Raw genomic sequence first — 15238 nt, 5'->3', positions numbered from 1 at the left:
TAGTCCCAACTAAGGCTAAATATTTAAATAAAACTGGCACGAATACAAATTTGCAGAAAAATTTTGGACCCAGCCCCATATCCCTATTCTCAGCTAGCATTGCTTATTGGTGATTGTGGGTCATAGACTATTAAAGGAAACCAAGTCCCTGGCTACAGACAGCATCAGAAACCTCTTCTCTTGTGCCTCATAACAGAGGTAGAACTAGGAAAAGTTATTTTAATTTTGGAGCTTATAAAGGCTTTGTTTAAAATAAATATTGCTCTTCTCTAGATCTGGCTAGATCCAAGATATTCCTTGCCTCACTCTTATGGCATGACAACTTTCACTCAGCAAAATCTCCTAATCCCTAATCTCTATTCCTTTGCTGTGCTAAGGATGGTCTGTGGACAAACAGCATCAGCATCACCTAGGAGTTTGTTAGAACTGCAGAATCTGAGGCTTCATCTGCTAAATCAGAATCTGCATTTTTATAAGATTTCTAGATGATTTCTATGCACATCAAGTTTGAGAAATACTGGCCTGCTCTCTGTGTTCTCTATGATGTACTTCAGGACATAGGGCCCCTGCATATGGACAAATCAGAGTTGGGTGAACGGGAAGAATCCTGATAACCATAACCCACTTCAGTTCTTTGTAGAGAAATAACCATATAAAGAGCTTAAGCAGTGCCTGGTATGTAGGGCTCCATAATTGGTAGCTGCTGTTGTTATTGTTGTCATCATGGCAACTTTTATTATTTTTTTTTAATTTTTTTCTTCTATCTGGACCATTAGATTAATCGGTTACTCTTTCTAAAAGAAGAAATGAAATTTAAGAAATTTATCATGAAGTTAAACTTGTGAAAACAGCCACCATTACTGTGCCTCCATACAGAGACAAGCACAGAGTTTTGCATTGAAATGGAGATGTGGTCTTCAAAGTTTTGAATTTGAATGGAGATATGATCTTTAAAGCCCCAAATCTGACATTTCACTTGATTATTATAGATTTCCTATTCTCTTGTGTCATAAGATTTGAATTTTAAAAAATGGTAATTACACAAAAAATAGGTCATCTTCAATGCAGGATGAATGCTGGGCCATGACTTCCTTGATGGTGTCCTTACTAAAGATACCACTAGGTAATCAAGCCTGACCTCTCCTAGGTCGATTATTTTGAGCTGCCTGAAGTCTAGAAATGATTTGACAGCAGAACATTTGTGTCTAGCAGTCCATCTAAAGAGTGGAGTGAAGAATAAGATGCAATTAAGGAGTCAGAGCAATCACTCAGAGTGTCTTTGGAACACTTTCCTTGTTGAATTGTAAGAGTTGCGGCTGACAAGTGCCTCTCTCTCTGCCTCTTGAAAAATCCCAATGACTTCTCACTGGCATTGACCGTACTCAGTCCTGTACCTTTGCAGAGCATACGGGCTTCTGCATGTAGTGGAGTCTTCTCTTATTGTGGCCGGATAGACTCCCAATTATGGTCAGTCAAGGTCATCATAAGAATGCTTGCTTCTGGCTGAACATTCTTCAGTCATGCTGCTTCCCTGAAATGTTCTTCTGCCCTCTGTCTCCATATTATTGCAAATGTTTTCTTTTCTCCTGGAAATTTTTTTTTTGGAGAAAAAGTGTTTAATCCACTAAAAAAGCAAGATATGGTTCTGAGGGATTATGGGCCTTCTCACATGCTTCTCTGGTTTTTTAGGGGGGCGTAACCAAAGAGCACTGTGTATAAGCTGTGTATAAAATGTGGGAATAATTAAACAGTCCAACGTTTTATGGAATGATTATACCTGTGTTGGTATTTTTATATGCTAAAACTTTTATCTGGTTAAATAGGTTTAGGATGTGACAGAAGTAAGTAAAATTAAACAGATTCTTTATTGCAGAATTTCCTAAACTTTACTGTGGTAAATGTTTTGTGACTCTATAAGAGGCGGACAAAATGTGCAGTTACTCCCAAATATTAATATATTGATTAGGGAACTCTTTTCCATGAAGCACATTACAGGATTAGTGTTTCTTAGAACAGAAATCAGGTTTTATTAATAGTTACATAAAGACTAATGATAGCAACCACATAAAATTTAAAATACTAATGTGAGGTACATGCTAACTTTTTTACAATGAGGCGTTTGATTCAAAAAGTACATAAAATGCTATGATATACACATAAAGGACATAAGATTTGAGATAAGATGGTTCTTAAAGAATTGAATCCACCCGTGACCAGTGTGAACTATCCCAATGACATTGACCTATAATTTTCATTCAGTGCCAACTGGTTATGGTGACTGAGAATTAACAGGTTAAAACAGGCGTTATATGATAGTTGTTATGTTGGTTATAGTGGAAGATAATTTTCCTAGAACATTTACCAATACAATTGAGGAACAGAGCTTAAATAAGTAATGAGAGAACGATGTCACTTTAGTTTTCTACTATAAAAGTAAACAATTTTTTTGGCACTGATAATTCTCCTTTTCTATATATTCTCATTGGTCCCCACCGTTTAATAAGCACTGTTTAATCTTAGCACTGTTGCATGTTTTTGTCCAAGAAAATTATTCTAAAATGAAATATTTACTTAGTAGATAACAAAATGGACATGTAGACTGACAGTAAAAAGAGAAAAAAAACTTTAAAAAATACCATAGTATGTAATGAGGTAATGCCACAATTGTGAGAACATGTTTAGTTATTATGAGAATGTTTTTAAAATGAGATTCCTACTCCTTGGATCTCATGCAGTACATGCTTTTACCAATATTTGGAAAAGGATGTATATTGTTTAGATCTTATATAGATTTATAAATATTCATATTTTTTCTTTCTGATCAGAGGCTTGTAACATTTCAAATAGCTCTAATTCCTTCAAGTGAATGCCAGTGAATTTGTATTTTGGTTTGTTCAGGCCATCTGAATTTATTATGTGGGTTATGTTTTTGATAATAACAATACAAAATAATTTAATGACTCAGTTTCTGGAATCCCATGAATAAAATATGAAAGTTGAGTTTAATTTGCAATACTTTAATGAAGAGCTTCAGTGCATTTCTTCCTTCTGATATCTTTTAAAAGAAATCTAATTATTTTTTACTCATTATTATTATGAAAGCTGTAAAAGCCAGGTCATATATATTTGCATGTGTTTTATTTTAGTTTTTAATCATTTTGAGAGACTGCTAAATATTTCTCCAGGGACAATTCAAAGAAAAGAAGAAAACTAGGTCTGCTTTAAGCTAATTCTATGTAATATATTGAGCTGGCCTTTGAACTTGACGATCCTTGCACTGTCATGGACTGTTGGTCTTTTCATCTTCAGAAACCGAAGCTGCAAGAGCATACATTTGCTTTCCATTTGCAGTATTCTGTGCTTGGGTAGCCCAAAATGAAGTCAAGAAGATTGGGTTTTTTTAAGACTAGTAGTAACCAAGAAGCATATACAATATGCTGCTCCATTGTGTCAGATTCCAAAACCTTCCATCAAAGTAACCTTCAAATGCTTTATCATCGATTTCCAAACATTTGGAGGGTTCTATAAGTGTGACTGTGTGGTTGAACAGCTAAGATTTCATTGTGCAAATGGCTTATGTATGTTCATTTAATGTCAACAAAATGGTATGCAGCTAAATACGTTTTTCATTTATTTTTAATAATTTTTATTTTAAAAACTACCAGTTTAATTTTGTTGTCACTATCCACCATGTACTGTTTCAAGCGTTTTACAATTTTTATTTTCTGCATGACAGTTCTGTGAAGCAACTGTTATTATTATTATCCAAATTTACAGATGGAAAATATAAAGTACAAACAGAGGTACGGTAAAATAGGAAGAAATGATATTTGAGGAGAAGTATATATTGAAGAACTGTTGGACAATTCTTAACAGCTCTCTTACTGTGTGTTTTCCTACTCACTCACGAAATGTTTATTAGTGCCAGCTATGTTCCAGGCACCATGCTAGAACCAAAAGACAGAGGTATAAGCACAGTGTATACCTTAACAGTGGGTACACATCTGACTAAAGCATTTGCATAAACAACCACCAGCCCAAATTCACATGTGCATTAAATAATTATTTTATTAATTCAGTAATATTTGCTGAAAGCCTATTCCCTACCAACTATTGCCTAGCAAACATAGTCAAATATCTGGCATTTTGACTAGATAGTTCTTACTATGTTTCTGTGTGTTGGATAACTAATAGGCATCTCCTATACAACCTTGTTGAAATGCCATAGATATTCCCATTCCTCTGCCTACAGATAGCTTCTTTTATAAGATTTATAGTGATGGCAAAAGAAGGTAAATACTGAAGAAGGTAAGGAGGAAAGGAAGCTGGAGGACCAGAAATACTTTCTAGTAGTTTAGACACAATCCTTTATGAGAAATAGTGAGAGTTGACCTTTTTCTCATTCTCTTCTTTTGAAGATGGATGCATTTGGTTGTACAAAGATGGACATTTAGTTTCTTGAACATAGTACATGTTTTATATTCCCTAGCAGTGGAGAAAGGGGGCTGCAGTGGAAAAATGCTATTTTAGGGGTCAGTCACATAGATAAAATGTTAATTCACTACTCAATCACTTACCGGATGTGTGATTTTTAGCAACTTATTTAATCTCTCTGAGTTTCCTCAACCATGAAATGAAGGTAAAAATCACTAACTTGCAGTATAGGTGCTCAATAATTAAAATAATGTATATAAATGCTGCTCACCTATAAAATGATTGCTAAGATTAAATGAGATAATGAAAGTGAAGTGCTTAATAGAAGTTGAAAGGCAACACCCAATAAATGACTGTGGTTATTTTAATTGCTATCATCATCATCTTCATTTACTAGACAAGTGGTTCTGAGTGTTTTTAAATGCCACCTACATAGAATTATCTGGATGCTTGTGTAAAAAAAACAACAAAAAAAAGAAAACACAAAAAAACAGATCTCCAGCCAATCCCTGACTAGCTAAATAAGAGTCTCGAATGGTTTCTTAGGTACATTAAATGAGGAAACCCAGTGTCCCTGGTTTTGAGGATTTAATTCTCTGTATAAAAGGGGTGGTATCTGGCTAACACAGTGCCTAGAACATACTATTGACTGACTCAATAAGTGGCGGTTTCTATTATATAATAAACTGTATATTATTATGTCTGAAAAACCAGGGAGAATCTTGGTTAGGAGTGCTTTCATGGGAAATGATCACCTTCTGTTTCATAGATACCCTTTTTCATGTTTATATGCTACAATTGTACAAAGCATTTCCAAGTACTTAGTTTGATTCTAGGAGCTATTGCTCTTCTTTTGTCATTTTAAACTGATTTAACCAAAGGTAGGATTGTCATTGACAGAACTATTTCATAACTGAGAGGTCTGTACAAAGAACCAATGAGAAATTAGATTGCATTTGAAATGGAGGCCTGGACTCAGGGTTTCCATGGCCATATTAGAAAAGTAGAAACCATGGAAAAAGTGCAGTTATCCTTTGGAATAGTCACCTCATGTCTTTAATTGAGTAGAGACTATTAATGGGAAGAGGGAGCTGTTTTCTTAGAATTTGTTTATTGTGCTATTTACTTAATACCAGTAATGTACTTTAAGATTATGAGCCTGAAATTCACTTTAAAATCAGAGTTTTATGTGAACAAGGATACTCTAGCAAAACAAATGCCTCTAGATTACATCATGCTAATAAAGTGTTGGTGGTGTATAATAATCAGTTAAAACTCCGAGATTTTGATTCTGGTCTAGTTTATGGTGTTTGCAAATAAACAAGCTTTTTAAAAATCATTAACTGTTATCTAAAAGCCTATAGTGATTGTATTAGAAGTTCATATGCTCAATAACTCTTTAAAAAAATCAATGTGATTCTGCATCACATGCATCACATAAAGATGCATGTTCTTATGAATAAGCAGAACTACAAATTTCTCAGAAAGTTCAGTCATGGCCTGAACTATGCTATGGTTGATATAGATTCTCACATTTAGAGTATCCTACTTCTTTGAAAAAATAATTTGTTTCCACTTCTTTTAGATACTGAATTCCCTTGCTTTGGAGGAAAGAGAGATGGTTTATTGAAAATCATCTGGAGCTAAGAGTAAAAAAATTGATATTCTAGCTATCCCTGTCACATTAACTAGTCACATGTTTAAAGGCAAAGGACTTAAGCAGTCTTTTTAATGTATTTTGTTGGTTTTGAAATTGAAGGAGCAATGCCCATTACCCCCTAGATTTGTAAAAATTCAGCTATCCAGATGCAAGAGTTCTTTGAAGACACAAATGTAATCTCTCTTCATATGTAGTATATACAAAGGCAATGTATGCTTTTTATTTGAGGGATTTTTGAGGGTGAATTTGTAAAATATGGTTAATATTCACTGGATTTCATGGCATGCTTCCCTGCATATTGCTGTTTATAATTTAATATGTGCTTATTTATTGCAGTTATATGTTTACTTACTAGTTAGGATTATATGCATGCTCATTTGGTAAAATTCTACTCTTCCCTGTGGGTTGAAAGTATCATTATAACAGAGAGTATGTCTTTATTATACAAAATCCTATCCCCAATCACTGTGCATTGAAGGTGTTTGATAAATAATTGTTGAAGGCATGGAAGCATGCTTCCTAAATGCAATGTATATGTATAATGTATACTATAAATTTAGACCTACCCCTCAAAACTGTTGGAGTTAATGTTTTGACTTTTGTTTTGGAAAGGTTTTATGAAAACAGATATGTTAAAACATCAAATTTTGAAATAATATATATGAATTATAAAAAATAACTCATTTCTTCATAATCACTTCTGACTTAAAACCCTTGCATATTGCAATTTAAATATTTTATATTGGGGGAGAGTTTAACAGAATTCAGCCCTACACTGATAATCTAAATGATTTTTCTCTTATTTTATATGAGAGTAGAGTCTAGGATTATGTGATAACATTATGTGTAATGTGATAATGTTTGATAAAATGAGATTTGTAATCAGATAAACCTGGGTTTAAGACCCAACTGTACCACTTCCCAGTTGCAAGAGAATGCATGCTGTTAATTTCTCTAAGCTTTCGTTGTCCCACGTGGGCCTAATTATACTTCCCTAATGAGATTGTTGTGAGGATTAAATGTGGTAATAGACATCAAATGCTTAGTATGGTTCCTAACACATAAACGCCTTAGCTGTAGTTTTATATTATTTATATGGTTCATATTCTAAACAGATATTCTTTCTGTTCTGTGTATTTGTATGTGTGTGTGTGTTTGCTTTTACAGATGGATACACAACTGACGACATTGAGTTTTACTGGCGTGGGGATGATAACGCAGTGACAGGAGTAACAAAGATTGAGCTTCCACAGTTCTCTATCGTAGATTACAAACTCATCACCAAGAAGGTCGTTTTTTCCACAGGTTTGTATCAGGGAGGAGGATTAAGGGAAAAGAATGTTCATCCATATTTTGTTAAAAAGAAAAAAAAAACTCACTTATATCAGAGCTGTGGCCCAGGGCATGACAGTGACTCTAGATGTCTTAAATCTGCTGAAAACCCTCAGTTTCCCATCAAGCATTTTGCTCCATTTGGAACCAATACCAGTATTTTCCAGAAGGCTCCACCAGCAGAGCTGAGAGGGTCATCTCTACGTCTCTCATTTGCCACAGAAGGAACTAATTTTAGGGACAGAGACAGAAATGAAGACCTGAGTCATAAGTGTCCCCAACTTTATGCCTCCCACAGCATTGATCTTAATCCTTTGAAACATACTGGGGAGAGCCAAGTTGCAGTTCATTCAAGTCTAACCACAATGAAATTCTCTATAGACAGTAGGAAAATTTCACATTTTCCTCAAAGGGTAACAATTTCTTTATACAGTTTTACCTCCTGTTGAGGCTAAAAGCTGTTTCAGATGTTAAGAGTATCCTAATGCCTTCATCGTCTTTACCTGTCCAGCACTGAGATTTTAGACCGTCACACTGGATTTCATAAGCACAATTTTACATTTTTTTGAAATAGAAAAGCCTCAGAAAGTAATTATTTGCTAGACACTCATTTAGGGGAGAAAAATAGCAAACCCACAGTAATATCCTTCTTTATGTTTTTCTTATTGAAATGAATCCTGCAGGCACAGAAATACTAATACTGTAATTACCCTTTCACCAAGGATTTGGATACTTTGTGTCCCTGTAAACCACTTCAAGGAGGCCGTGTGACTTAGTAAAAAATGCCAAGTTTCCTAGAGCTTAAAAAATAAGATAACAACAAACAACAGAAACTTTTTCCTAACTTTAAGGTCCTCTAAATCCATGAAACTCTATGGAAATGTTCCTCCATAAAATATTCTTACTTTCACATTAAGATACTTGGCTTAGCCCAAGAAGACTAGTCAAGGCTTTCTGTCTTCTCCCTATTTATCAATGTGAACTTTTTATATTTTAAGGCTGTGCTGTGTTATTTATCTTGTCTAAAGAGTAATTCCACAGATCGCTGCAATCAAAGGACCTAGATTTAGGTCTCTGGCTCTTTAGTTGTACCTGCCACAAATATTGCTCAGAAGAAGTGATTCTCTACCTTTTGATGGGTCAGAGGTCCCTTTAGAATTCTGATGGAAACAATGAAGCTATTAAGAAAAGGAAAGAATGCATACACATAAAACACATAAAAACCTACACAAACTTGCAGTTCTTGAAGCCCTGCCATGGATCACAGACTTAAAATGCATCCTGTGGCTTGGCAAGCTTTCTTTTACTCAAAACATGCAGCCTTGTTCTTGTGTAAGACAAAACTTAGAGGATGAACTTACTGAGAAATAATTGAGAGTGTGAACAAAGGAACTGCCCCACATCATCTTGTCATCACAATTGCAGAGAATGAGTGTCTTTGATCCAGTATATGAGGCTGAGCAGGGAAGACCTGGAATTCTTTTAATTACAGGTGAGTCCAAGATGCATTCCACACAGTAACTCCTTCTAATTAAAAAGTCACTGCTCACAGACTACTTTTGCAGAAGAAAGTGTCCTTTACCAAGAGCTGAAATTGAATTTAAGGATGATATGAATACTGTTTATGTACCTTTAGAGAAAGGTGTCCTATAAATGTTGATTGATAATGACGATGTTCTAAAATTGTCTTCCTAGGTTCCTATCCCAGGTTGTCCCTCAGCTTTAAGCTTAAAAGAAACATTGGCTACTTTATCCTGCAAACGTACATGCCTTCCATCCTGATTACCATCCTCTCCTGGGTCTCCTTCTGGATTAATTACGATGCCTCAGCTGCAAGAGTGGCATTAGGTAGGCTGTTTTCCAACTGCTCGTGGAGTTTGAGTCTGTGTGTGTGCTTGAATGTACGTGCATGCACGTGCTTCCTTTATCCTGAAATTTATGATGCGCCATGAGACTGAACCTTGCACGTTACAAGAGTATAGCCATGAGACTTTGGATGATCTGCTTCAGCATTAAATCAGTTAAACACAAATTAAAACTCTTCCGTGTCAGAATTAGTTAACTGTATAGCTGTTGATAATGAAATTAGTTGCATCAGTTTGATATTTTTATTGAAACATATTTCATGTAGTACTGCTTGCATAATTGCTAAATTTGTAACTTTGCTTCTTTACCTTAGAAAAGTGCCCTTTCATTTTGTTTTGTTTTTTTCCCTTTCATTCACCCCCCCCCATCCCCGAGAAAGAGACAAGGAGATTTGTTTAGTGAATGGATAAGCAGGAATAATTCTAAAGTGGTATTAACATATTGGAGTAGCATGGCTGAGACAGGAGACAGCAAAGTGAAAAGTTGGGAAATCATCCACAGCATTACTCATCTTATGCCTGATTCTTTTTCTAACACCAGAGGAGGAGGACAAACTATATTTCATGAATATTTTAACTCCAGATGAAACAAATATAGGGCCTTTCACACATCTTTATTATTTTGTGTTCCATTTTCTTTAAAGTGTTGAGTCTTTAAATTCTATACCATGAGACCTCAATTCAATCATTACTTTCTTAGAACAGTCATTGGTTCATTCAACAAATATTTGTGGAACACATAATATGAGCTAACCAAGCTAAGCAGTGGAGATGCAGCAGTCCTCTCCAAAAAGTCATATCTAGCAGAAGATAGACAATAAATATAATAACCATGCAAATTCTATAATGTGGCAAATCTATATAGGGAAATAAATAAGGGAAGGGGGCTTGGATATGCCAAGGGTGACGCTTAGAATAATCAGGGCAGATCTCACTCAGAGGTTGTCCTGAGAACAAAGACTTAAAGATGAAGAGCCGTGTAGATATCTGGGTGATAATATTCCTGGCTACTACAAAGACCCTAGGGCAGGAACAAGCCCAGCATTGTCAGTGGGAGGGCAGCGCAGAGTGAGTTCAGGGGAAGTAGTGAGGATAATATTGGGAAAAGAGGACCAAAAGACCACAAAGGGGTTCTTCAGCTATGGTAAAGGCTTCGCTTTTATTCTGAGTGAAGTAGAGAGCCATTGAGCAGAGAAGTGACATGATTTGATTTCGGTTTTAAAGAGATCGCTTGGACTGCTGTGCTAATATTAAATTATGGTGACTCAAGGGTGGAAGAAAGAAGGAATGACCTTCCAGACAGAATAAAGTCCCTGTGATATATACTCTTACAATACCATAGAACTCCCATGTGTAGACCAACCATAGTCATAATTTATATTTATTTAGTTATGTGGTATCCTTTTCTCCCACAGCACTGAAAGATCCAGTGGGGAAAGGTCCATACCTGGTTTTATAATCTGGTGTCTTGCATAGGGGAGTGGTGCTTAGTAAATATTTTCTGAATGAAGGAATCACTAAAATTTGGAAATATCCTATTTTTCCAAAGTTAAAATCTGTTGTCTATTTTCTATCTATTAGAAGAACAATAATTAATTTATTGACTTTTTAAAAGAAATTTTTAAAATGTCTTTTTTATGTGAGCAATGTATTATTAGGTTCAGAAATACTTTAAGATGAGATTTCGGTAAGAAGTGAAATCAGCATTGACAGATTTACTATATACTCATGGTACAGGATAATCTGTGGTTGAACTGATGAAGAAAAAAATGAAACTGGAAAATGTTTCAAAATGATTACTATAAAGAAGACATAAAAAATATAAGACACTTATATCTAAAGCAAGGCCAAGGCTTTTCTGGGCATGCTCAGAATCAAATGTTCACATTTATTTTTTCTGTAGTTGTTTTATGAGGATGTATAAAAATGAAATTAAAATTACAATATTATCAGGGGAGAAAATTAAATCAGATAACTATGTCTCCTAAAAAAATCATAGAAATGAGGTTTAACTTTCAGGAAGTGGTGTGGATAGTGTTTAAGGGTATAAGTTCCTGGTTAAGAAAGATTCCAGTTCAGAGACAACTCTACAACTTTCCATCTGTGGGATCTTGACCCCTGAACTTTGTCTATTTTCACATCATTATTTTAGTACCAAGCTGAACTTTATCATACTCAGGACTCTGGGCTCACTGTGCTGTTACCTTCAACTACTCCCCACTCTCAGAGGTACCCCCACTCAACTGGATGAACAATTGTAGCCTGACCAAGTATGGCATTTCCCATGAAGAATCTTGAAATACTTCTGTGTTATTTATCTGGGCATTGTATGCCTAATTATCCAATCGGGAAACAGGAGGACTATGACTCCTGCTTCTCCATCCGATTTCCAAATATTTATAGTCCTTCATTTCTATCATCTGTCTCGTGTAGCCATTGCTTTTGGCACCATTGCTATTGTTTTATAATAATTCACTTACTCTTTATCATTTATTTGGAGTATTCTGAAAATCTCTTCACTGTTATTCCTGCCTTACGTGCTTCTCCCCCATCCTCCACACTGCTGCCCGAGTGATTGTCCTAAATACAGTTTGTCCACATGCCTCCCTGCTTGAAGCTGGCCAGTGCTCCACATTGCTTTCAATTTTTAGTTCAAACTTCCCCTTAGGCTGTGTGTATGTGGCTCCCTATTATGAAGCCCTTATTTAACATCCACTTTTCTCATGATTCTTCCCATCATGTTGTGTAATGTACCCACAGTACAGTGGTTTTCCTAAGATCCTTTTAATGGGCTGTGTACTGTCCCCCAGAGCCAACCTTTGTATAAAAAGCTCTTTCCACCACCAGTGCCCTTAGGTCTACCAAAACTTTTGACCACTCTGTCCCTGGTTGCCTGAATAACTCTCATTCTTCAGGATTCACCTCAAAAGTTTCCAATTCCCGATCTTTTCCCTGAAACATCACGGAGCTGAACTAGGGTCTTCCATATATTAATATTCTCAACTCTCACCTTAAACACGTGTCTGTCATAGCATTTAATTCAATTTCTAGCCCTACTCTGGATATATAACTATAAATATAAAGATATAGTTAAAGGAAATGTTCCAAAGTGATCAATATTTGCTCTAAGTTAATGTATGCCTATCTTCTTAGCCTGTGATAGGGCTGGTATATAATAAATGTCCCATAAATATATTATAGCCTATACGAATGAGTAAATGAGTACAGTTAACCTTTCCAGCTATTATGAGAGAAGAAAGAAGATAGCAACGTTATTACTTTAACACTCTCATTTTTTTTTTTTTTTCAGGAATCACAACTGTCCTGACAATGACCACGATCAATACCCACCTCCGGGAAACTCTTCCTAAAATCCCGTATGTGAAGGCCATTGACATGTACCTGATGGGGTGCTTTGTCTTCGTTTTCATGGCCCTTCTGGAATATGCTTTGGTCAACTATATCTTCTTTGGAAGGGGCCCCCAGCGCCAAAAGAAGGCAGCTGAGAAGGCTGCTAGTGCCAACAACGAGAAGATGCGCCTGGATGTCAACAAGGTAAATTTGGATGGCAAGCTCTCCTTGCTTTTTAAGCTCATAGAAGAATGCTAGCAATATAGGTCAATGGCCTTGTTTAGCAAATAAGGAAACCAAGGCCTTGGGGAAGGGAATGGTTCAGTTTCCCCAAATCACACAGATAATTAGTGATGGAGGCACAATTAGGGCCCAAACTCAAGATGCAAGATTTGGATGTCCTTTCTGCTCATAGTAGGGTTGCCCAAACTTCAGTTATCTTTCTGAGAACCACTTTTATAATTTTTTTTCACATATGAGTATAACATCTACTGTTATGCACTTTATATTTCTTTAAATTTACTCATTTTATTTAAAATGATTTAAAAAGTAAACTTCATATAGGTCCAGTCAGTATTACTTGCTAGACAATAACCTTAATAACCTTAAATATAAATAAATAAATACCATGCTATTAAATTCTTGGTTATGATAGAGACTGGCTCTGGATATGAAATCTGCATTCTGCTTGACTTTAAAAGGGAGATAAGCAAGTACAGAGAGATATTACAGACCCATCAGCAACAAACCGAGACTTTCTACTTGAAGTAATCAGACAGAGAGAAGTGTAGGGCAAAAAAGAGAAATAACTTTCCCCTTAAGTGACACTTAATGCTGTGCACATATACCACTTATCATTGCAGTACTGGACTATACCAGGCCACCATCTTGCTTAAGTAGGGCATAATCAAAGAATTCCCACACGGTTTTAAACTCAGTTTTTTCCTTAAGTCAGTTGTTTTCAACCTTGGGTTCCCAGTGGAATGACCTCCAAAGAATTAAAAATAGTTAAGCCTGGTCCCCTTTCCCAGAAATTCTGATTTGATTGTCTTAGAGTATGACTGAGCATCATAATTTTTAAAAGTTCCCCAGGTTACTCTGATTTGCAGCCAAGTTTGAGAATCACCACTTTGAGGCATTCAATGGCAGTCCCGGTAGAGTTATCCCTCTTTACTCTCACGATTAACTTCACCTGGCTGCCTGTTACAGAACTCTCTGCACTAATAGAAAATATGTGTCTATTTCCCCATAGTTCAAATTTAGGCTCTTAGAAATAGGCAAAGAAAATAAAGTCTGGTTTTAATATTTCCCCTAAATCATGTTTATACAGTAGTGTGTAGTGTGATGGATTCAGTAAATATAGTGTGAAATTACATAGGAAACTATAATTTTGTAATGAATATTTTATAAGTAAAAGTATATTTGGCTATAATTTCCCATTTTCCCTGCCTATGGCAAACTTTTGGGACACCCTGTGGTCAATAGTGATGGCACTTGGAAAACAGTGATATTTTTAAACCATCTGGAATTATTAACCATAATGATAATTGGTTATTTCATTGGCATTTTAACATTTCTAATTTCAAGTTAATTCTGAGGATAGCACACCATAAATAATCTCTACCATTGGTTTTTATTTGAAACAAACCTTATAGAAGCTTCTAACTCAGTGATGTTTTCCACATATCCATAGGTCTGATAGTTGGTTTTGGACTATTCTCTAATCAAAGGCAATTCTTTCTCAAAGATGATATTCACAATGATGCAAATTTTAAATATGGCCCTTGAAAGCCAAAGAACCATGGATCTAAGAAATTGTCAATTTCTTTCCCATGCTGAATATTTCACTTACTGCAATCTGTCAATAGATTCCAACCTTCCATATGGCTCTTTCAGGCTGTCAAATGAAAGAGTGCCTTTTCTAATTTTCTTGATATGGTAGTCTTAGTAAAGAAAAGGGAATTAATAAATAAACAATACTATCTCATAGTACTGCAGTTTGAAATGAGTCTAAATCAATTGCATAATGTAAGGCTGACTTAATAAGATAAGATAACATCTGATCTCTTTTCACTTTCATCTACTCTTTTTTTTTTTTTACCAATTTGCATTTAAATGATAAATTTAAGGACTGAGGAGTGGAAATTTTATACAAACTGAGCCTGGAGCGCTTCAGATGGTTTTAAATTGCATTGTACTGAGATGGAGGTAGAGAAAGGTTCACTAGGCAGGTACTCCCTAGTGGTGAAAGTCCATCCTCTTGGCTACAGGTAGATCCACAAATCAAGTGAGAGATAAAAAAAAAATACCTAGAGATTTTCTAGTGCAGTAGTTCTCAAAACAGGACAATTTTGTCTCCCAGAGGATTTTTGGCAAGGTCTGAAGACATTTTTGGTGGTTAAAACCCAGCATAAAAGGTTAAAGGAGATAGATCTACATTGCGTTCTGATTACGTATCTAGTGTGTAGAAGCCCGGGATGCTGCCAACCATTCTGTGGTGCACAGGATAGCCTGCCTATAACAAAGAGTCATCCAGCCCAAATCTAGCTCTATGGTTTCAAGCACAAGAAATTGAAGCCTCCCAAAATAATATGCT

At 35.6% G+C, this 15238-nt stretch overlaps 1 protein-coding gene across 3 annotated transcripts in view; it reads left to right on the top strand.

The window, feature by feature from the left end:
* The window catches only part of GABRB2 (gamma-aminobutyric acid type A receptor subunit beta2), a 242058-nt gene that overhangs the window by 184824 nt on the left and 41996 nt on the right, over window positions 1-15238 (top strand). For all 3 annotated transcript variants that reach the window (XM_020283723.2, XM_012740678.3, XM_020283724.2), the window contains exons 7-9: window positions 7262-7399; window positions 9122-9274; window positions 12602-12846. In XM_020283723.2, coding sequence (XP_020139312.1) covers window positions 7262-7399; window positions 9122-9274; window positions 12602-12846 — 536 coding nt within the window. The remainder of the gene's footprint in view (window positions 1-7261; window positions 7400-9121; window positions 9275-12601; window positions 12847-15238) is intronic.

This window comes from Microcebus murinus, chromosome 21, assembly GCF_040939455.1.
Source record: "Microcebus murinus isolate Inina chromosome 21, M.murinus_Inina_mat1.0, whole genome shotgun sequence".
NCBI lineage: Eukaryota > Metazoa > Chordata > Mammalia > Primates > Cheirogaleidae > Microcebus > Microcebus murinus.
This window is presented reverse-complemented; position numbering and strand designations above follow the sequence as displayed.